The 22,046-nt window shown below is 38.4% G+C and overlaps 1 protein-coding gene across 5 annotated transcripts in view; it reads right to left on the reverse strand.

Annotated features, from left to right (window-relative positions):
• Nucleotides 1–22,046, reverse strand: part of clcn5b (chloride channel, voltage-sensitive 5b) — a 65,910-nt gene that overhangs the window by 19,269 nt on the left and 24,595 nt on the right. For all 5 annotated transcript variants that reach the window (XM_041779748.1, XM_041779747.1, XM_041779745.1 and 2 more), the window contains 10 exons: nucleotides 19,846–20,012; nucleotides 19,630–19,729; nucleotides 18,334–18,521; nucleotides 17,895–18,017; nucleotides 14,189–14,395; nucleotides 13,805–13,885; nucleotides 10,824–11,058; nucleotides 10,564–10,739; nucleotides 10,104–10,244; nucleotides 5,759–5,945 (listed from right to left, as the gene is read on the reverse strand). In XM_041779748.1, coding sequence (XP_041635682.1) covers nucleotides 5,759–5,945; nucleotides 10,104–10,244; nucleotides 10,564–10,739; nucleotides 10,824–11,058; nucleotides 13,805–13,885; nucleotides 14,189–14,395; nucleotides 17,895–18,017; nucleotides 18,334–18,521; nucleotides 19,630–19,729; nucleotides 19,846–20,012 — 1,605 coding nt within the window. The remainder of the gene's footprint in view (nucleotides 1–5,758; nucleotides 5,946–10,103; nucleotides 10,245–10,563; nucleotides 10,740–10,823; nucleotides 11,059–13,804; nucleotides 13,886–14,188; nucleotides 14,396–17,894; nucleotides 18,018–18,333; nucleotides 18,522–19,629; nucleotides 19,730–19,845; nucleotides 20,013–22,046) is intronic.

The raw sequence follows: 22,046 nt of genomic DNA on the forward strand, positions 1-22,046 counted from the left end.
CATTTCTGCTGCACTTAAATAAGCAGTTATTTCCATTCAGACAGTGTTTAGGTGTTTTAACTGTATGGCTGCTTGATTATGGAAAAAAAAAAAAAAATACAAATCAGATGACAGTTAAACACATCATATTCATGCCATTTCAGTCTCAACAGATGAAGGTTTAAAAAACAGCTTGTTAGCTATTCAGAGGCACAAACAACCTCTGGGTGACTTCTAAAATTACAGTCATGTTCACAACATTTTTGAAGGAAATTACAATCATGAGTGAGACATTAAAGCACAGTGAAGAATCTAAATTAAAATCACAAGATATACGAAAGATTTGTGGAAGTCATTCTGGGCCACATGTGTTAAAAGCTACTTCACAGGAAGTTATGTTGAAAAAGAACGTTTTAATTGGTGCAAGGCTCAACAAAAATAACAGAAACAAAGAAAGCTCTATATAAACTTTGTTCTAAATCTAATAAGACAGACGATTCCTCTCATGCTAAGAATGTAGCACCCATCTGGTTTTACACCAAACACTTCCTGACTGTCTGGTGGTCTGCTCTTGGTTTATTCAGACTTGGACAAATGAACAGAAAGGTAAAACGAGGTGAAGGCAAACACTGCTCTCATCATCTGTTAACACAACACAGTTTACAATACAGCAACAGTAACACTCGAAACTGTGTTTAAGGTGGCATTTTGAACCTTTAACTTAAGATTTTATCTCCATCTGAGCATTTGTTTCTAATCTGACAGAGGGAAATTCAACACAGCCAGATAAACTGCACTGATTTAGCTGGAATACACAAACTCAGAGATTCAGTATTGATAGTCTGAGTTGTTGTTGCACTGATAGAATAACAGCTAATAAAAAAGTTCTGTCAGCTATTATGTTGGAAATATGTTGCTGTTAAAGAACTCAAAACAAGGGAAAGGAAACCAGCGTTTATTTCTTGCATGTGGACTCCTATGTAACAAAACTTTGAGTCCATTGATTCTGCTTTTTGCACCGGCAGCATCCATGATCTCATGTGCTTGTGAGCGCATCTCACCTGTGTTGTCAGGTTACAAAGGTTGACTATGAAAGTTGACCTTTCCTTCCCTCAGTGAAACAGCAGAATATTTTCTTTTATTCAAACAACTCTACTATGAAACATAAATAATCTAAAGTCATGCTTCTCATCTAGTGGGTGATTTTTAAAGAAAGTGATTGGGTGACTAATGCTGGTTGCTATGTTAAAGACAGAAAAAGTGGAAGGGTCAAGTTCGACTTTGTGCTGGCATTTTAGCAAAGTGTGATGTAAATATGACACAAAATGTTTGAAATACGGAAACTTGTTTAGGAAAAATGGGAGTGAGGTGAGTTGTGAAGCCATCGAGAAGACTTATGGTGATGTTTTGCATAATCTCAGGTCCAAACTGCATTATTTAAATTCAAATGGTTGATTTATTTTTTTAATATTGGTCCTGATATGTCAATAAAAAGGTTGGGATGGGCCTTGAGGCTAGACCACTTGAGAATTGTTGATGTAAAGCAGGGATGTCACAGCATTTAACCATAAACTCTCAACCTCATTTTCACCACCCCCATTATGGTGGGAAAAACCTGATAAACTGATGATAAATGATTTCCAGATTGAAAAACGTCAAAATGATAAGTTTAAACTTATCATTGCAGCACTTTGGATATGGAATGCACTGCTGTAAAGTTTATTCTGTTGACATCTGTGTCCTTTACTGTCGTTGGTGTGTACAGGCCTCCCTCATCAAATAACGTGATTTATAAAAAAAATTTTAAAAATTTTAAAAGAGCTTGATACAAATAAGGAGTTAATCCTGCCTGAGGATTTTAACATAAATTGGGGAGACAAGCCAAATAGGAAAAAACTTGAAGAAATAACAAATCAGTTCAACCTCCAACAACTTATCCAAGGCCCTACTAGGATTACTCAGTCATCCAAAACCCAGATAGATTTAATATTCAGCAACAAACCAGAAAGAATAACAAAATCATTTAATTCAATGACTGGGATATCAGATTATAATTTGACATTGATAGCAAGGAAACTAACAAAGCACAGGTTCATGTACCGGCAAGAAAGTAAAAATTTAATCAAATTATTCCTGAGACTTGTCAGTGAATTTGAAAGGAAGTTTAAACAACTAACTTGGACTGATATCCTGTCCTCAGATGAACCAGAGTCTGCTTCAAAATGTTTCTTGTCCACAATCAACAAAGTTAAAGATGAATTTAGTAAAAGCATAAAATGTTCTCGGAAAAAAACAGAATTTGCCTTGGATAACTGAACATCCGTGGAGTTTAATGAAACAAAGGGATTATTCCTTAAAAACCGCACTTAAATCAGGACTAGCCCATGACAGAAGGACCTTTCAGCGTCTTCGGAATAGAGGTGTCAAAAAAAAAAAAAAGCAAATTTTTTCATGGATATAATAAATGAAGCTAAAGGAAATACAAGGCAAACCTGGGAAAACATCAACAAAGTTTTAAAGAAAGAAAACTGCAAAGAAGCCAAAGGATTTGAGTTAAAAGTTCAAGGAATTTTAGCGCGACAAAAATCAAATATGTTCTGTTTAATAATTATTTCATAGATTCAGTCCAAGATCTGACACACAAATTTGGCTTAAGAAATAAAATAGTTACTTCACCAAACTGTGATTTCCCTGTTTTTAATACTTCTGAGGTGTCAGAATCTTCTATAATTAAAGTCTTGAACCAATTTAAAACCTTCAAGGCTAAAGATGTTTCTGATTGTGATCCTGCATTTGTGAAGAAGTACAAAAGTATCCTTTGTGCTCATATTAGTCATCTTTTAAATTTGTCAATAAAACAATACAATTTTCCCAGCGCTTGGAAATCAGCAGTTGTAACTCCCATCTTTAAGGCAGGTGATAAAACCAATGCAGCAAACTAAAGGCCCCTAAGTATTCTCCCGGTAATCTCCAAAGTCACAGAGAGGGTCATCTGTGACCAGCTGATAGCTTATTTTCCATTGCATCCTATGCAGTTTGGTTTCAGGAAACACCACTAAACCAAGACAGCAATTTGCTATTTTATAGAACAAATCAAATCTAGTCTTGGCAGTGGAGGTGTTGTTGCTGCTGTTTTCCTTGATTTCAGAAAAGCTTTTGATATTGTAAATCATAATGTCTTGTTGTCTAAATTGTCAAAGTTTAATTTTTCTGGTAAAGCACTGACCTGGATGGAATCATACTTATGCTCAAGAAAACAGTGTACAAGAATTAATGATACATGCTCATCTTTTATTGGTTGTAATGTTGGAGTGCCACAAGGATCAATCCTAGGGCAGATTTTATTTAGTTTGTACATTAATTTCTGCCTATGATCTGTCCAGAGGTACAGATTAAAATGTACGCAGATGACACGGTTATCTACACCCATGCTAAAACAAGAGAATAAGCTGCATGCAAACTTTCTGCAGCATTAAACAAAGTCTCAGATTGGCTAACTCACAGCTGTCTAACGCTTAATGTGAGCAAAACTGTAGGAATGTATTTTTCTATCAGGAGAAATAATACATCTCAACCTGATATGACTGTAAATGGAGAGGTCATACAGATTGTTGAACATTTCAAGTTTCTGGGCATAACAACTGACTCCAATCTTAAGTTTAGGAAACATGTAAAAAATGTCTGCAGAAATGTAAGAGCTAGCCATATGAACTTCAGACACATCAGGCATCAGCTACCTTTGGCCGCTGCTAAACTATTCATGCACTCAATGATTCTTCTCATTTATCTTACTGTGTCATGAGCTGGTCTCAGGCTGGAGCAACCACTCTAAAACCATTATACACCCTCTACAAACAATCACTGAAAACTCTGGATAAAAAAACAAGGAACTACCACTACTGTAACATCATTAAGAAAAATAACTTAATGACATTTGACAGTTTACTTTGATATGCAGATATGTGTCTGATGTATAAATCAATTCATGATCAGGCCCCACCACCACTTAAACAATGTGTGTTACTCTGCAGGGACAATCTTAGGGAGACCAGGGCATCAGCAAGAGGAGACTGTTCAGCTAAACTTGGGAAAACTGTGTTTGGACAGTCTGCATTTTCAGTCAGAGCAGCAGAAAAGTGGAACTCAACTCCTACCCATATCAGAGACTGTACAAGCCTCAGTTTTTTTAAAAAGTAAACTGAAATCATGGCTCAAGAAAAAACAATCATGTGATCACTGATTAATCCTCTGAATGCATCAGTCTTAGAGACAATGAAATGTAATTTTAAATGTGTTGTTTTTAGTTATGGACTGTTGTTGAGTATGTATTGTTTTAAATGCTAGTATGTTTGTTTTTTTTTCCTTTGTATTGTATATTCTTTTGCATCCTCCTGCCCAGGGACCACAGATGAAAATTAGCTTTATAGCTAACTCTGGCTTGACAGTTTTGTTTTGCATGGCCCTTGTCAAATAAACTAATAAATAAATAAAATAAATAAAGGCTCAAAATCTGAGATAAAAATACAAACTTACTAGCTCAAAAGGTTCAAAACATTGCATTCGAAGTCAATATAATGTTTTAAAAGGCAATATATGTGATAGAAAGTTGAAAACATGATTTTTGACAGTCAAAATATTAGATAAACCCAAAATCAGCGGTTTAAAACATCAAAGCGTGAGAAAAACATTTAAATTTACCTACCCCCCAAAAAATAAAGAAATAACCAAGCAAAAAAGAAGCCTACCAATGGACCTCCATCTGACATGGAATATTTGTTATTATTATTCTGCTAGTTGTGTTTGCTGGCAATGCAGTTTATGTGTGAGAGATGGCACGATCAGTTTTGTTTCTTTTGTTTTAGCTTTTAGAAGCCTGAAAATAAGACTACAGACAGGCTATGACTTCAATTTCTGTGTTTGAGAAGGGAAATAGAGCTTAACTGGCAGAAATGTTTCCTTTATGGGAGAATTTTTGGATTTTCTGTGTCTTGGAAAATGCATCTTGGCATCCCTTTGTCTTGTCCTTAACTCCAGAAGACAAAAGCTTACTTTTTCTGCCATGGGTTGCTTAAAATCATCTAAAGGTGGTGGTTAATGGCCTTTTAGCACAGCATGAGGAAACTTAATGCCTCCCAGATGAACACTTTAGCTCAAGGCTGATCAGTGTTGGGTCTTTAAATAAAACAACGATCACAGTCTACACCTGCCCTCTTTGTAAAGAGTCTTGAGGTCACATTGGAGAAGATTTGACACAACACAAATAAAGATTGATAGATTGATTGATTATATTATTGAGAAAGACCTCCACATAAGGGTTTTTTCGTAATCTAGCATTGGAATATGTTGGTTTGATTTGAACTTTTTTTGCAAAAAAATATTTTAGGGATTAAAACCACAGAGAAATCCTCCTCATTCCAACTATTTCACAGCATTTATCTGGGTCTGGGTTGTATTCCACACAAATGGCCTTGAATCATGCAGACGTCCTTCTCCACACCCTGATCCAGCTGCTCTCCATTCATCGGAAAACATTTCCAAATCTTGTCGTAATCGTTTTTCATGCCAGTTTTTGTACGTGCTCACCAGAGCGCTACAGATGGTCATGCATGAAAAATCTTGAGTAAATGCCGAAACATTTTTTTTATTAACTCCAGGAAGCCTTTACATGTGCGGCCAGACAACTGTTTCGGCTGTTTGGTTGTGTGAACTTCTTCGGTCAGCAGAAAAATTCATAGATCAAGAGATTTAGTGTTGGATCTGCCACGCAAACACGTCTTACCTAAGCATGCTGCAGCTCCGACCATGGCGTAGAGCCCTGGGGTGATGCAGTCCTGACCCGGTGAACACCATCCTTTAAATATGAAGGAGTCGTGGTTGTAGTAGGCCAGCTGCTCCATGCCTACGCCCAACAGTCTGCCGGCTATCGCTCCAACCGCCATGCTTGGGATGAACAGACCTGAAGGAACCTGGAGGGGGACATTGAGTAGTTTAAGCACTGGCTGCTGAGCTTGTTCAACTGCGTTAACATTTGTTTAAATATCAATGTGTTTTTTAGTCAATAAAAGCTGAGGTACAGGTAAAATAAAGATTTACTGATTTTCACAGGGTGACTTGGCTGCAAAAGAGGCATGACTGTATTTATGAAATCTTAGGCTAATAAAAAGTACCACGTTGAATTTCTCTGAATCGGATTTTCTATACAGCAAGCAGAAAAAACAGGAACATAGTTCGAGTTAAAATTTACCGATTAAGTTTTGACTGATAAGAACTGATGGTAGAAATTTTTATTTATCCTTTATTTTTAGCAGGTAGTTAGTCGAAATATGAACATTATGTTTTTACCACATAAGATAAAGGAGCAGTTGAGCTATCTGCTAATGTAAAGGATTTTTTAGTCAGTGCAACTTTGTTTTAATTCATTGATATTTATCAACTGGTTTTGCAGCTGCCTCCACTTGCGGGTGTTTACAAGAGGACTTCTATATTTGCTTAAAACTGATATAGTTGCATTTAAAACTCCTTCAGAAGTTGTGAATTATCAAGGTTTAGTTGCAGGCAACAGAATGCCCTCTACAATCAATAAAAAGTGCATAATCTCCCTTTTCTCTACACCCCATGCTAGCATGCTGTAGCATCTGACACCATCTGCAGCCTCAAACAGGTCACAACACACCTGCAAGAAACATTTAATGAGCTGCAAAATAAGAAATGCTGGTGCAAGATTTTCAAGGCAGTTAGACTAATTATCTGTTTGTTTGTTTTTTAATACAGGCTTGAAATCCTGGCCAAATGCACCTTTAAAGACTTAAAAAAAACCTGCTGTAACTTCAGTTAACAGCCACTGCTTTCTTGTCAGTTTTACCCAGTTCTTTGCCAAACGTTAACATGAGAAGTTAGCGGTTAGCATGTCAGTATTTTGACCTGGGAAATGGAAATAAAGTTACACACAGGCTTTTCAGGATTATACTCATGTGCAGCTACTGAATCGAATTGAGTAACCACATTAAGCACACTTTTAATCTGCAAGAGAAAAGAAGGCTGGAGGAGCTAGCTGCTATCTTTAGCCACACTCTACTCGGCACACTTGCCTCAAGTCATATTCCCACTGAAACAATGACCCTGGGATGAATTTGACTGTTGTCTGAGGATTTTCTCCACTTTAGACTAGTCAGTTAAACGAATTCTAAATGCGCATTTAGCTGGATAGGAAAAAAGGCACCTGCAAATATCACCAGTATGGATAACGGATCTGAAATTGAGCAGATTAAGCAACAGTTTCAGGGTAAGGAACAACGCTTTAATGTATGTATTTTTTAATGCAGTGATAACAATCTTACCTATCATATTCTGGTAAGCTGATTGTTCCTATAATACTTTATATGTTAATGGTTAATGTCCTCTGTATAGAGAAAAGGCTCATAGATAAAAATGGCACACTTAAAACTTAATATTGATGTGCATAGTGCCATAACATACAATAAAATTCCTCTGATAAGAAAGCCACCCATGTCAGAAAATTTCTGAAATGAAGCAGTGATAAGACAATATCATGCTGATCCGAGCTGACTTTTTCAGTCTCATTTATGATGTTAGAGAAAGTGAGGCAAAACTAGCTGATTATACTAAAACTGAAAGCTACAGACAGAAATTCTGAATTTGTGTTACTTTAATTGACCCCTGCAAACAAAATGCATCATCTTGTACAGTATTCATACAACATTCATGTTTCAGAGGTGATCTCAACTTGGTGAAAAACATCCTGCTGACTTCTGATAATCAAACATAGCGCTCACTCTGAATTTTATTGTACAAACGTTGGTCTGGTGTGGAGTAAAGTTTCATCTGGCATTGATTCAGCAGCAGTGATAACGAGTTTTAAAACAGAAATAATCATGTTTGCTGGGTTTATTTGCTGTAAGAGGTAAAACAGAGGCAAACAGCTTTAATCTTTCTTTCCTTCTTGCTGTGGATTTATCAGAACATGAACTGCTGTGGGAGCTGCAATAAATTCAATGAATCGTAAAGAAGCAAATCCACCAAAAACAATAATTGTGTCATTTATCATTTAAGGCAAACTACAAAACTTAGATTTGATTAAGCTTTCAGACATAGACAAAGACATCTAAATTTAAGACCGCTCACAAAGAAAAACAAGACTTTATAGGGTATTTAATGACTTTTGATTCTGAACATGTAATTCGATACTCTTAAAAAGTCTGCTGCAGGAATACTGCTCACAGTAAAAGTCAATTTAGAGTTCTTTGGTTTTGCCTGTTGGCTAGACAAAACAACAAAATTCACTTTTGGATCAGGGAGTCTGAAGTAAATTTGTTACATTTTCAAATAAACTACAGATTTATACCAAATCAAACCTAACAAAAACTTTTTAAAAACTGAAATCTTGCTCATAAAAGTTGCTAGTAGAACTTAGATGAGAAGATGACAGCACTCTAGCTGACTCATTTTAAAGAGGCACACTTAACCTTAAATAATGGTTCCTTTCATTAGTTCTGACTTCTACCTTGTTTGTGGGTACTCTCTGCTGACTGCTGCTCTACTGTCCTGGGTGTTCTTTGTCAGATTTTTCTATTTCTGTTGTGATGGATGCAGTATGTTTAGTATTGTGCTGCTGAAAGGCCTTCCCTGTAAGAGACACTGTCTGGATGGGAGCATATGTTGCTCTAAAACCTCTATCTACTTTCCGGCATTGATAGTGTCTTTCCAGATGGGTAAGCTGCCCACATATAGGCACTAATGCAACCTCATACCATCAGAGATGCAGATTTTGAACTGTGTACTGATAACAAGCTGGATGGTCCCTCTCTTCTGTTGTCTGCAGGAAATGGCATCTCAGGTTTCTAAGAAAAATACTAACTTTGATGTGACCACAGAACAGTTTTCCATTTTGCCTTAGTCCATTTTGAATGAGTGTTGGCTCAGAGGAGACACCAGTGTTACTGGATAATGCTCACATATGGCTTCTTCTTTGCACAATACAGCTTTAACTAGGATTTGTGGACAGCACATCAAACTGTGTTGACCGACACTGATTTCTGGAAGTGTTCCTGTGTTCATGCAGTGATTTCCAGCACATAATTACGTCTGTTTTTAATGCAATGAAGATCACAAGCACCTAATACTGGCCTTTGGCCTGGTCCCTTCTCACAGAGATTCCTCCACATTCTCTGAATTGTGGACTTTAGATGGCAGACTATTAAAAGTCTTTGTTGAGAAACATTTTCTGAAAATTTTCAACCATTTTCAGACTACTTTTTTGCAGAATGGTGAACCTGGGCCCATCTTCATTTCTGAGAGACTTTTCCTTTCTAAAATTCTCCTTTTATACCCACACATGTTGCCAGTCAACTTAAACCAGATGTTCCATTAGTACTTTTCAGCCATTTGTGGCCCCATCCCTTCTTTTATGAGAAGTGTTGCCGCCATAAAATTCAAAATGAGCTAATATTTTTCATGAGATAGTAAAATATCTCACTTTCAACATCTGATATGTTGTTTATGTTCTTTTGTGAGTTAAGCTTATGAGATTTGAAAATCACAGCATTCTCTTCTTGACATCTTACACTGTGTCCCAACTTTTTTGGAATTATGGTTGTACTTCCTAAGCTTTTTACAACACACATAAATGAACTGTTTGAATTTTTCCCCTCATCCTTGAAAGAGAACAATTTACTTTTCAGTGTTTTTGTTGAGAGGAGAGGCTGCACAGTCATTCTTTCCTATAATCCTGTCAGTAAACTTCATGTGCACCATCAGCTAAATTATGTCTACAATGACTCAGTGTACAGCTTAAGTAAGAAAGCGCCTCAAACCTCATCTGGAGAAAAATCTCTGTTAATAAACACATCAGTTTTCTTCCTTTTACTAATAACTTGGACCTCCACTGAGAAATGATGGTGAGTCATGCTGCTGAGACTCAACGTAAACACAACAGCCTCAGTTACTCTCCTTCTGAGCTGAAAACGGGTCAAAGGAGTGAAGTCAGTGAATGAAATCAAGAATTTGGTTCACAGAGTTTGGAGAGAGAACATACGATGCCTTAACGATAACAGGGTTTAAAGGAAAGTGATGATACTTTACACACGTTTGTTAGTACATGGACTAACCTTCATGCCAAAGGTGATCACAGTGATCATCATCTTGAAGACTAAAGCCAGCGCGAGCTGCCACAGAGCTGTGTACAGTCCCTCTCCTGCCGGCCGGTCAGCCAGGCTGTTTCCCACACCTGTTTCTGATGTGTTTGTGGGCTGGAAGAGTGAGCGAGAATGAGCGTGAAGTTCAGATGGAGACACGAATACACAGAGATGAAAAAGCAATAAAACAGGATTAAATGACCAAAGAAAAGGAAAGAAGGGTAGGGAATAAATCTGAAATGACTTAGAAAGAATCAAGTCGATATATCACTTGTCATGGTGCATATAATCTGGATTTCAAAATGCCACACTACTAAATCAAGCTGACCCGTTTCCCTCGAGAAAAATATATCTACTCCTCTTGCCACACATAAAAGATCCTACCTAAACAGACATGTAAAAATCTTTATTCCAAGCTTGAAATAAAGCTTACCTGTTTGTAGCCGCAGAGCTGAGACGAGTCGAGCAGTGAGCAGTCGTTGAACAGCTCAGAGATGAGCTCAGCTCCACTCATCCTAGTGTAGCTGTTAGGGTAGGCGATCAGAGCGGTCAGAGCAGCAACCACGAGCACCTCGATGACGGGATAGTGACCCAGACGAGTAGATTTACCTTTAAGAAACATTAATAACCTCTTAAATTAAAGAAACAGTATCATAAAACCTGTAAAGAACATCTGCATCGTTTGATACTTACGCCTCCTGCACCAGGCAATGTTGGCTCTGATGAACAGCGCCCCCCAGAGGCCGCCAAATATTCCCAGCAGGACAAAGGGAGCTAGCTCCACCAGGTGCCAGGGGGCATGAAACTCCACATAGAACAACACCAGGCGGCTGTTTCCAAACGGGTTGATGGAGCGTAGAGTGAATGCGGCGACCAGAGCGGCAAAGAAGGAACGCCACAGAGTCTTCAGAGGGAAGTAATAACTCACCTGGAGGAAGGAGGAGGGAGAAATGAATGGAACTTTGAAACACTAATTAAGAAAATATAGATTTCTGGAATACTTCTACTTCTTGTCAACCATTTATCAAGCTGTGAAGTAGGCTGTTTTTTAGTCTTATTCAGTTCCTTAGCATATCTTACGCTGTCTTGGATTGGTTTTGTTAACGTTAATACAGTTGAGGCAAAAGATTCTTGATGAAATGAGACAATTTCAGAACATCACTGATGACAGAGCTGTCTAAACAGAGCTGCCTGATGATCTTGCCTTCGATTCGGTTCCTCACAAACAGCTGGTTTTTGGACGTTGAAAGTAGATAAACAGGACATGGTGAAAGGAAATCATACTTTCATATGCTCTGGAAATTATTTTATCAGTTTATTTGATTTCAACTTTAAACTGGCGATCAATATCACAAGTTACTCTGTCCTGCAGACCCCTGATGTCTATTACCATCTAGCCAGAAAAAAGGGAAGCAAAAGCTTTGAGGAGTCTTGTGCTGTGCCCTTTAAACATATAAAAAAAATCCTAATTGTGAAATAAAACTGCTTTAGATTAAAACGTTGATGTGCAATCATCCAAATAAACTTTGCGGGGTAAGTGACCGAGTGATGACGTGCCGTTAAGAAACAAGTTTGTGCTACGAAACGGCTCTTTTAATGTTAGCCGCGGTAGCTAGGGACTGTTTGAGTTTCAGTTTCCTTTCCTCCTTCCTCTTTGTCATTATTCACTTGACATATAAAAAGCCAAACTGGTATCAAATATAGAGACATTTGGGAGCTCTACTGAGCTGAGTCAAATGATCTGGATCTCTTAAAAGAGACGGATTTCCCATCACAACAAATGAGACTGGACATCAGCTGAGGAAACACGGGTAAGAACAGAGTTTAATGTGCTAAACCATGGCAACTGTACTGAACTAACCCAGACTGCTTTGTGAAAATGGACCATAAACAAGCATTGTGTGACACCACTAGTCCAGGCTTTGGATAGATGCTATCTTTATTCCTGCCGTTTCTCTGTGATTTTTTATAAATGTTTTGTCTGAATATTTCTCTACTTTCAAGGTTTATATTGCCACACTTTAATACTTGGCATAGTTGTAAATGGCTCAAAAATGGCCTGTTGGCAGAGTTTCTCCACACAGAAATCCTTCCTTGCCCCCTGAGGGGATTTCTTCGCTGCTGTGTGGCATTGTCTGTAAAGAACCTATACTGGCTAATACACTGAGAAACTCCAGGCTTTTGTAGCAGAATCTGTCTGTTCAAAAAGTATTATTCTCAGCAGATATCTTTGTGATATCAAGACTTAACTAGCAAAGCACTTCTGTGTTTATCTGCCAGGAAATTCTGCCACTGGGCTACAATGGTGATGACAACAGAGAGAGTTATGAACAGCCTGATTATCAAGATAAATTTGAAAAAGCAGTGTGCAACACTGTCCCTCTTGTAGAAACAGATTTATCACTCAGTAGCAAGATTTGATGATTTAAGAAATAAATCACTTCAAACTGAGTTTAGGAGAGTTGTTGCTTTGGAAGCGATGCGTCGTCTCCCTTAACTTGTAAGCTTTCAGAATGAAGCAGAGCAGCTTGTCACAAGCAGTTGCTGGTTTCAGTTCAGCTCATTGTGAATTTTTGGTCTAAATAGGGCTTCAAGTTGAGATTAATTACCTCCGCCAAGGAGGTTATGTGATCGGCAGGGTTTGTAAGTTAGTTTGTTTGTTAGATTGTTAGCAACATAACTCAAAAAGTTATGGACGGATTTTGATGAAATTTTCAGGAAATACCAGAAATGGCATAAGGAAGAACTGATTAGATTTTGGGAGTGATCCGGTTCACCGTCTGGATCCAGGATTTTTTAAAAAGGATTCTTTACTATTGGGAGATAGGGCTAATGGAGGAGGTCTGCGCTCTCCAAGTGCTTTTCTAGTTTGAGACAAGATGATGCAGACATCCTTAGATATTTCTGTATGCATCCCTCAGAGAACAGGTTTGGACATTGCTTGCTTGTTTAGACAGATGTAAAACAAGAAACTGTACATGGAAAATGTTATTTCTGAAGACAAATATTGTTTGTACTGTTTTTAACACCAACTAAACTGCCAAATAATACTTTGTCATCTCATTTTCCTAGATTAGAGCCATAATTTTACATTATATATACAAAAAACACAATAATTCCCTTTAATTCAGGAAATACATTCAGTCAAATTTTCAGATTTTTTAAGACCAAATCTGCCCTTTGAGGTGGTAAAGTACCCTCCAAAAAAAGTCTCTGAATCTTCTTCCAAGCTGAACGTATCAAAAAGCTGCTGAGACGGAATTATTTTCCAACTCTATCAGTGCAAACACTGCTTTTGATTTATTTTGTCTCAGCTGAATGCCAGTGCTGGGTGGTTCTCAGCGTAGAGTTTCAGCAAAAAAAAAAAAAGTCAAACAAGAGACGGAAAGCAATTAAAAGGCAATTCAGATCAGTTTGTTATCCTACGCAGATAAAATTACTGGGGGTTTCCGTATAGTTTGTACGCATAGCACAAAAAAAGAATCTGCCTCATTCACTGTGATTAAATTAAATTAGGTTGACGTCTATATGTTAATTGATCGTGGTGAATATAAGGTCTCATACTGCATCAGAATTCCTCTAATACTGTAAGACTGCAAGAAAGGAGAGTTCCCTAACAAATCTCTGATAGAAGTTAATCAGCAGGATAAAAGACTATAAATAAATGAGCTCACCTCCTCCAGACTGAACAGGACTCCTCCTATCGGAGCACCAAAGGCCACAGACACGCCCACAGCTGCTGCTGCTGATAACACCTAAACACAAAGACACAAACAAACATCTGCATTCAGTTTGAATGTTTAAAAAAAAAGATAAAACGGGACATGTAGGGGTTGTCTTTTTAAGTTTGTTTTTGTTTTGGTTAGCACTACAAAACCCCCATGACGTGTGTCACTGTTCAACACTGCTATGGTGGCTGCTACATTAGTGGTGCTATATCTTTCTTAAAAAAAGCTATTACAATAAAAAATATTTCAAGGTAGCATCTTGTACAAAATTCTCTACCCCCTCAACAGGCATTCAATCTTTATTTACAGTCTCTCCCAAGCTCAGCCTACCTCTCTCCTCTTGGCCTCATTCTTTCGATACTTGGTGAACAGGTGACACAGTATGTTTGCGCAGCAGCAGGCTACATGCACCAGAGGGCCCTCCTTCCCTAAACTGAGCCCAGAGGAGACGGCTAAAACCAGCGTGATGGTCTTTATAATGAGGGTCCACTTCCCCAGGTAGCCACGGATGATGAACCCGCTCAGGATGGTTTTAATCTGGCAGAGAGACAGAAAGAGCATGTTTGGATTAGTCTGCAGTGATGATTCTGTGATAATGTGTCTGTTTATTTCAACGGGGGATCAGCGTGTGTGAGTGTAAAAGTGAGAGAAAGGACGAGAGCAAACATTTATGAAAGTGAAGGAGTGAAAATTAAGCCTGGGGATGTTTTTCTGCTAAACAAGCATTAAATCTGGAGTGCGTGGGCTTGCTGATACCGTCTGACCTCTCAGTGACGAGACCGGATCTGCGTTCTAAGAAATTAAAGACAGGAGGAGGACATAGTTTATGTATGCAGGGAAGAGCTGTGTTTGTATGTTTGGCTCTGTATATATGACAGGGCTGAATCAGTTGGGATGTGTTTTTGGTCTGCTGGGCTTTCCACTTGTCTGCCTTTCAAGTAAACAAACCTTTAACTTTTCACTTCCTCTGAAACAAAGACAGAGAGAACAGAGGAGAAAGCAAACAGTGATGGCAGGAAAACAGAGAAGAGGGAGGCTCTTATTTTGTTTAGTTTTTGATAAAATCTCACTATGATTTATATAAATGTCCACATAACCTCATTGATATTTTATACTGTTTTAGTTTAGCTGTAAATAAATTTATGTGAATGGATGATGTGTGGGAAAAACATGGGACAGATTGAAAGAAAGGGATAAACATTAAGATGTATAAAATTCTGTATAAGCTGTAAATAAAAATGTAGAAGAGTGAAACATTTAAGATTTTTTTCAGTTGCAAACAGAGCTGAATGGTATCAGTGTGTCCAAACACTCTGCAGAGCAAACTTAAACATCTCCAAACAGTTTATTCCTGAAGCAATGTTTGTGGCTTTTACTCAATAAGATTTAAAAAAGAATAGGATAAAAAGCAAAACAAACATTTCATCTAATTATACCAGAAAAAGATCCTGTGTATCATGTTTATCATTCATTACAAAACACCATGCTGCTGTATTGTCATCTTCAAAATAAAAGTAAGTTACTGCACAATAAATCTGTTTCCACAAGCAGAACAGTACCACAAATCAACTGTTTTTTACTCCCTGAACCTTTGTCATCATAACAATATGCTCAGTTTCATCACAAGCATTCATTGATTCATTAAGGTCCACATTTGGAGCATTACTTTTTCAGTTAATCTCATCTTTTATTTTAACTTTCAGCATACTTTGGTAAAGCCACTGCAGTAGCTCCCTACAGCCACAGTGATGTAAGATATGTCCACCACTGTTCCCTAAAGTCTCATTTCAGTTTAAAAACTCACTTATAGCTCAGTGGAGGAGTTAAAAGTCATCTGCATCTTGTGATAATAAACATTTACCTTTTTACTGTTCCCTCATTTTCCTTTCCAATCCATTACAAGTTCCTTTTTGTGTAGAGGAGTTCATATCCTAATCTTTGATCAACCCACAGTTACTTATAAAGCAGGTCTGTATTCAAACAGTAAGTCTATCGCCTTTAAAGACAGGATCAAAATCCAAAATTTAAAAAAATGTGACTGACAGCCCTATAGAAATAATATGAAAACGCTTTGCTAGTTCACTCGTTATAATTAAGATACCTGCTTAAACAATATTTTTTTCCACCTACAAATTGAGCTACATCCTTGAATTTCTAATGTGTTAGTTGGTATAATGCCTTTAGGAGAGTGTTTATATCTGCTTGCAAAGCCCAAAAATGATCTTTTGCAATTTGATGAACTGAATTTCAGAGGGAGTCATCAGCTGGCCTGGTTCAAGGTGTAACAGCTCACTTTAAAGGAACCCTGCATTATTAGACAAGTTTATCTTGTTGGATAGATATCTGTATCTGTCATATGTATATTGAACTAAAAAAAACACACTAGAAATCTGCATTTCAGATGGTTTTTCTGCTTGCAGCTGATGCTGCCATAACAGCTTTCATACCAGGCATGAGTGTGCTGCGTGTTTGTTTTGTCTCCCTGCTGTCAAAGCTCTGTCACCTAAGTTTTACCTCAATAAAACTCCCAACAAGTGACTGGATTCAGTGTTTAGTGGAAGCGTGCCGGTAGCTTTTCAAAATAAAAGCATTATGTACATACAAAGGGAGTTTCTCTGAAGAAATGCTAACGTGGACTTTTACTTTGAAAAGCGCAAACCAGAAGTTTTTCGTACTGTGTTTACCTTTCCCTGCAACATTTTGAACCATGTAGAAACAGAAAGCTTCATAAAGAGTAGAAGTTTGGAGAACAATTTTATTAAACAGACACATTTTAACTCGTGTCCTCTATCTGGTTCATCAAGGTACTGATTTCAAACATATTCTACCCATGTGGACGTACATATTTGCTACATATATGGCTCTGTATTTATCATTTTCCTGTCTAATTTGACCGATAACCACTGATGTTGCGAGGAAAAAATAGAAGACACCTCAAACCTTAAAGTTCTCCATGAGTGAGAAGTGCAGCGTTTCTGAGATGCAGCTCTTGCTGCAACATTGTTACATCACACTGCCAGTGTGGACAAAAACATGTTAGCCTCCTGGGGAGTTTATAAACTCAAATTCCTCAAAGGGCTGAACTGGGCTTAACGGATGGACTGTGGACAGTTACACCAAAGCCGTGTGATGTGAAGCAATACCTGCATGGTGTTCAATATGCCATTGATGGAGTGATTCCAGTTTATATGATTTAGATAGTGTGTATGTTTTTGACAAATGTGTTTGGGGTTTTTAATTCTTCTTCCATCCTCTTAACTTAAAAAAAGCCAACTAAGTCCATCTGGAAGAGCAACTTTCAACAATCCTAATGTGCCTGCTAGTGTCCCTGCACACATGGGAATAAACATCTAGCCTGTTCTATTGTTTTCACACGCCACTTTATTTCATTTTATCCTATTTTCAACTATACAGTTAGGGCAACCCAGTGCCAGAATTTCCTTCTGTATTGAAGAGTTTTCTTCCATGATCTTACTCTAAGGCAGCTCCTTTTGCTTGTAACATGTTGCAGAGAGATTGGAAATTGTCTGAGTTCTTAACCTTACATGCTTTTAAAGCTAAGCTAAAAGCATTGGAGAGTGCCTCAATAATGTGTACGTGTTTTTCATAATCTGTGATTCCTCATTATGTTGTAATGTTGTTTTAATTGTGTTTGTATGTTGTAACTGTATGTTGAACTTTGCTGCCTCTTGGCCAGGATTCCCTTGAAAAAGAGGATTCTCCTGGTTAAATAAAGGTTAAATAAATATAAAATAAAAAGGTTTATGTTGAAGAAAAATGTGACATGTTGATTGACTTGTAAAATAAGTAAATAAGTGAACTTTACCTATAAACCACTTTTTACTGACAAAAACCGCAAATTGCTTTAAATCAACTAAGTAGAGCATGCAGAAAATAGAGCAGAAAAAATAAAGCAGCACAGGAATGCTTGGAGGGAAAAGAGCAGCACAAAGACCAAATAATATATTATAAAAGGTCAAATAACTTTTTTTCAACTGTAGAGACTAATTTAGGTGTAAGATGAGTGTAGTTTTACCTCCGGTATTCCTGAGCCGCATGCATATGGAGCGAAGGCCCTCACCAGCGTGACGGCCAAGAAAGAGAAGAGCAGAGCCCAGAAGATGTACATCAGGTAGTTCACTATGTAGGCAAATGCACCCTGCAGAAACACAAACACACACACAAATGTTTAGTAAATCTTTATCAACAAAAAGAAGATAAAAGCTGACCGTTCACTCGGCCTCTGCCTCTGCTGTGCAGTCATCTTGTTATGACATCTGATAGCCAGTAGATGGAGGTAAAGCACCAGGCTTCAGCTGACAGTGCTGAGTCATGATATGGACTTCACACATTTTCATGCTTCATTTACACACTTAAAGGAAAGAAGTTTGCATTTCTATCCCAGGTTTCCTTCTGTACACAAAGCTTTAAAAATGATTGTTGTATGTGAGTATGTAAGTTGAACTTTCTCATACATCTGATGTCCCTGTGATGAGCTCGCCCCAGCTCTGCCACTGTGGACAGCGGTCTCGCTCCTGAAACGTCGTCTCGTTGGACGTCCAGCAGCAGTGCTCGTGGTTGAACCAGAAGCCGATGAGACAGACCCCATCCTTCATGTCTGTCAGCCAGTGGGCTGCGATGTCGATGCCGCCGGCCAGGGCGCCTGGTTTAAGGATAGAAGATGGGTCTCAGATGACTTCAAACTTACAACAAAAACAACACATTTTGTCACAGAGTGGCAGCTTTGGAGCAAGCAATGCAACAGCTGCTTTTAATTTATCAGATCTTTATTCTTTACAGCTGCAGTGTAAGGCCAGATCTGTTCCCCATGACCTGTTCTCATCCTTGAAAAGACTTTCAGTGTCTTCACTCTGGCAGTTGGTTGCTGCTGCTACAGGGAGAAACGTGCTACAGGCACTTAACAAAGCTAGCACAAGATGATGAACTTCAACTTGAGTGGGATAGTCATTATTTCAGAGTGGATGATTCAATGCCGTTATCATGATATGATCCCATCAGTAATATTTGTTTTAACATTTTAATGTTAGTTTTTAACATTTTTTATCTGGATGGATCCTTTTCTTAATGATGTTACACTCTGAATGAACACTAGGAAGAGGCTATCATGCCTATTTACTCTGATTTGCATTGTGATGCTGCATCAAATGCTGCAGATGAATGAGTTGATCTACTGTCCCAGTTGGAAATGGTTCAAATTTGCATGTCATTTACATACAAAATCATGTTTTAATAGAGATCACGGTAAAAAAAAAATGCAGCCATTCCCTTCTTACTTTCCAGATCAAAATCCCTGAATTAGGATGCCGAGTTTCTAACTAAAGAGAAGAATGCTGTGACCTTGCATGCTTGTTTCAAGTGCGATGTTAGGGCTTATTTGGGGCTTTACAGCTGTTCTTTGTCACCACATGGGAATACATTTTCAGCTGATTCAGGTGGCACAGAAACAAAGGGAAATGTATGAAAAAGCATGCAAGTTTGATTTAGAAAGACTCCTACTCTCCTATCTAACTAATAAATGCTGTATACTAAAACCACGGCATGTTTCCTTATCAACTATTTGCATGTGGAGTTAGCACATATCTGGAGTTCTTGGTGGCTTACACACATGTTTTTAAGCTGTACATTTTTGAAGCCAATGTGGCTTTTCCCTCCTGCAGGTCTAGATATATTTTTAAACGTTATATAAAAATGCCCCACTTTTAAAGGAGCAGTAAGAAGAACAAAAGCAGTCAGTTAATCTAACACGTTACCTGACATGAGTCCCACCAGCAGCATGAGCAGCCACCCAGAGAAGGCATCACTGACGCTGTGCAGCAGAGCTACAGTCGACTGTCGGCTCTTATTTGTGATCTAGGTGAGATCAGATCAATATTAGAAAGTAAAATAGATTGTTTTCACATCCAACATGACAGGCTTTATCACTGTCTTTGCCCTTTCCCTTCTAAAACAACTCAACTCCGTCATACCTCTCTGTGTCTGTCTCTGTCCTTGCTCTTCTCTCTGACCCAGTCGATGGTATTGAAGTCCTCGTAGGTGCCCAGACCAGCCAGTGGGTCCTCCAATGGGTCCACAAGCTTGGTGGGGTTGGTACCATTCATACCTGCTGGTCTGCTGATGTACTCCTCATACACTCCTAGAAGGGAGGGAGAGAAAGAGAGAGATGCACATTAACATCCTCACACATTAAAACAGCTTCGTGCTTCTCAACATGCTCGGTTGTTCTATGATTGTTTTGCAAATTAATTAAAATGTCTTTATCGGTGATTTGGATGCTGCTTTTTGAGCTTTAAGTGAGCTTCACTTAGCGTTAAAACATCACACTCGGGAAATAAGATGAGAATGTGAACTCAGGGTTGCAGAGCTCCAGCAGTGTTTCCCTCTCAGATCAGTCTTTGATATGATCTGCTACAACAGCAGGCCCAGTGTGAAATCTCCACAGTATAGTCTTAATAACTTCTATGATAAAGAGCTGTCATGAAGAAAAGAATTTAGATGCATCGCTCTTTAACACAGGAACACACCAGTGCTCCATGACTGCACCAGTCTTCAGTGCTGAGTTGCATCTGCATATTGATTTATGTAAGTGACCATGAAGTCAATGTGTGACATCTAAATCTGTGCCTTCAGCAGGATCTTTATTCTGGGAGAGCATAAAAACAGAGACCCTGGTAAGTGAGATCAGCACAACTTTCAATTCTAGTCGAGCTTGTTTGATGTCATCTTATGAGCTGTATTGCAACAGACTCTTTTAATAAAACCACAGAACAGACTACCTTGGTCTTCCTTGTTTTGAGTTTTGTTTCCCCAAATACCATTAATGAAGGCATTTCCCACAGAGTGGTATTGTACCTGTGAGGTAGAGATGGCCACCTGGCCCTGCCTTAGTTTTCATGCATATTTTTTTGTGTTTCAGCTCTTTTACCGGCATTTATCAACAGCTGAATGTTTAAGATGCATCATATCACTTGATTACTGAAATATTAGATAGTCTGTAATCATAGCAGGTGGGGCTACATGTGTAAAGGCCTATACTTGATGAGGTAGCATAACAACCATCATCCTAGAGGGCTGGACGGCAGGTTAATTTTGGCAGCATGGATTTAAAGAGGGGACTGCACTTTATTTGGCGCATTTACAGAAGGGGTATTCTCTCAGATATCTCTCTCATTCACAAAAATGGGGATTATATGCCAAAAATGTTAGGCAAGTATACCTGGGTGGCCTACCCAAACAGATGTGATATGAAGCTCACAGTAACAGGTCTACAGGTCAGAACAGAAAGAAACACATTTAGAGACCATATGACATCACTGTCTCTCTCCTCTGCTCTGAGTGTGTTAGCAAGAGATGTTAACATTAGTGTGTGCATGTTAATCAGACGCCAAAGGAACTTTTCAGAATTCATTTGCCAGCTAGTGAGTAAAACAGTTACTTCTGTAGTGACTGTGACGTATGGGACTTTTCCATTGCATGGTGCGGCGCAGCTTGACTCAGCACGGCAGCCCAGCGCAGTAGGGGGCTTGCTTTTTCACCACAACCAAGCTATCCATTTGAGCTGATGACGCAGTGTTTGAGCCCTCCTCGATCTCACAACACTTTCTGGTCTGAATGATTTTACATGGTTTTAAAGCAAAAAAATTCAACTATGACAGTGCTGCAAGCTGCTCTTTTTACATTCTCTCTCCGTCTCTCTTTTCCTCTCTCTCTCTGTCCGTGATTATTAAACAAACAATAGTTCATGCTTATTATCAAAGAAGAGAGTTTTTCTTCGTTAAGGTTAAAGAACAATCTCTTTACTATTGATTCGTTGGTCTCTAAAGAGCAGAAAATGAACACAATCATATTTTTGGATTGGGCAGTGAGAACGACGTGATTTACTAGTGGCAGTTAATAAATTAAAAACAGACTCCGTCATGGGCGAAATATTTCGAACATCTCCTGCATTTTATTTTTTAAAAGTCTAGACTTTATTTGTATACAAGAGGGGGTAAAGCTCAAACTTGTGTTATTAGTAGGTGCAGAAAAAGGTGTATTCCTGGATCTGCGCCTGGTCCTTCCTGATCTCACTCATCAGTGTGAAAAAGCTGTGCATATCAGACCATAGTATGCACAAAAATCTCAAGTTTTGGTCTTGTGTCATAAATATTTAAGTCATACAGTGAACGCT

Source organism: Cheilinus undulatus, linkage group 22 (assembly GCF_018320785.1).
Source record: "Cheilinus undulatus linkage group 22, ASM1832078v1, whole genome shotgun sequence".
In the NCBI taxonomy this organism is placed as follows: Eukaryota; Metazoa; Chordata; class Actinopteri; order Labriformes; family Labridae; genus Cheilinus; species Cheilinus undulatus.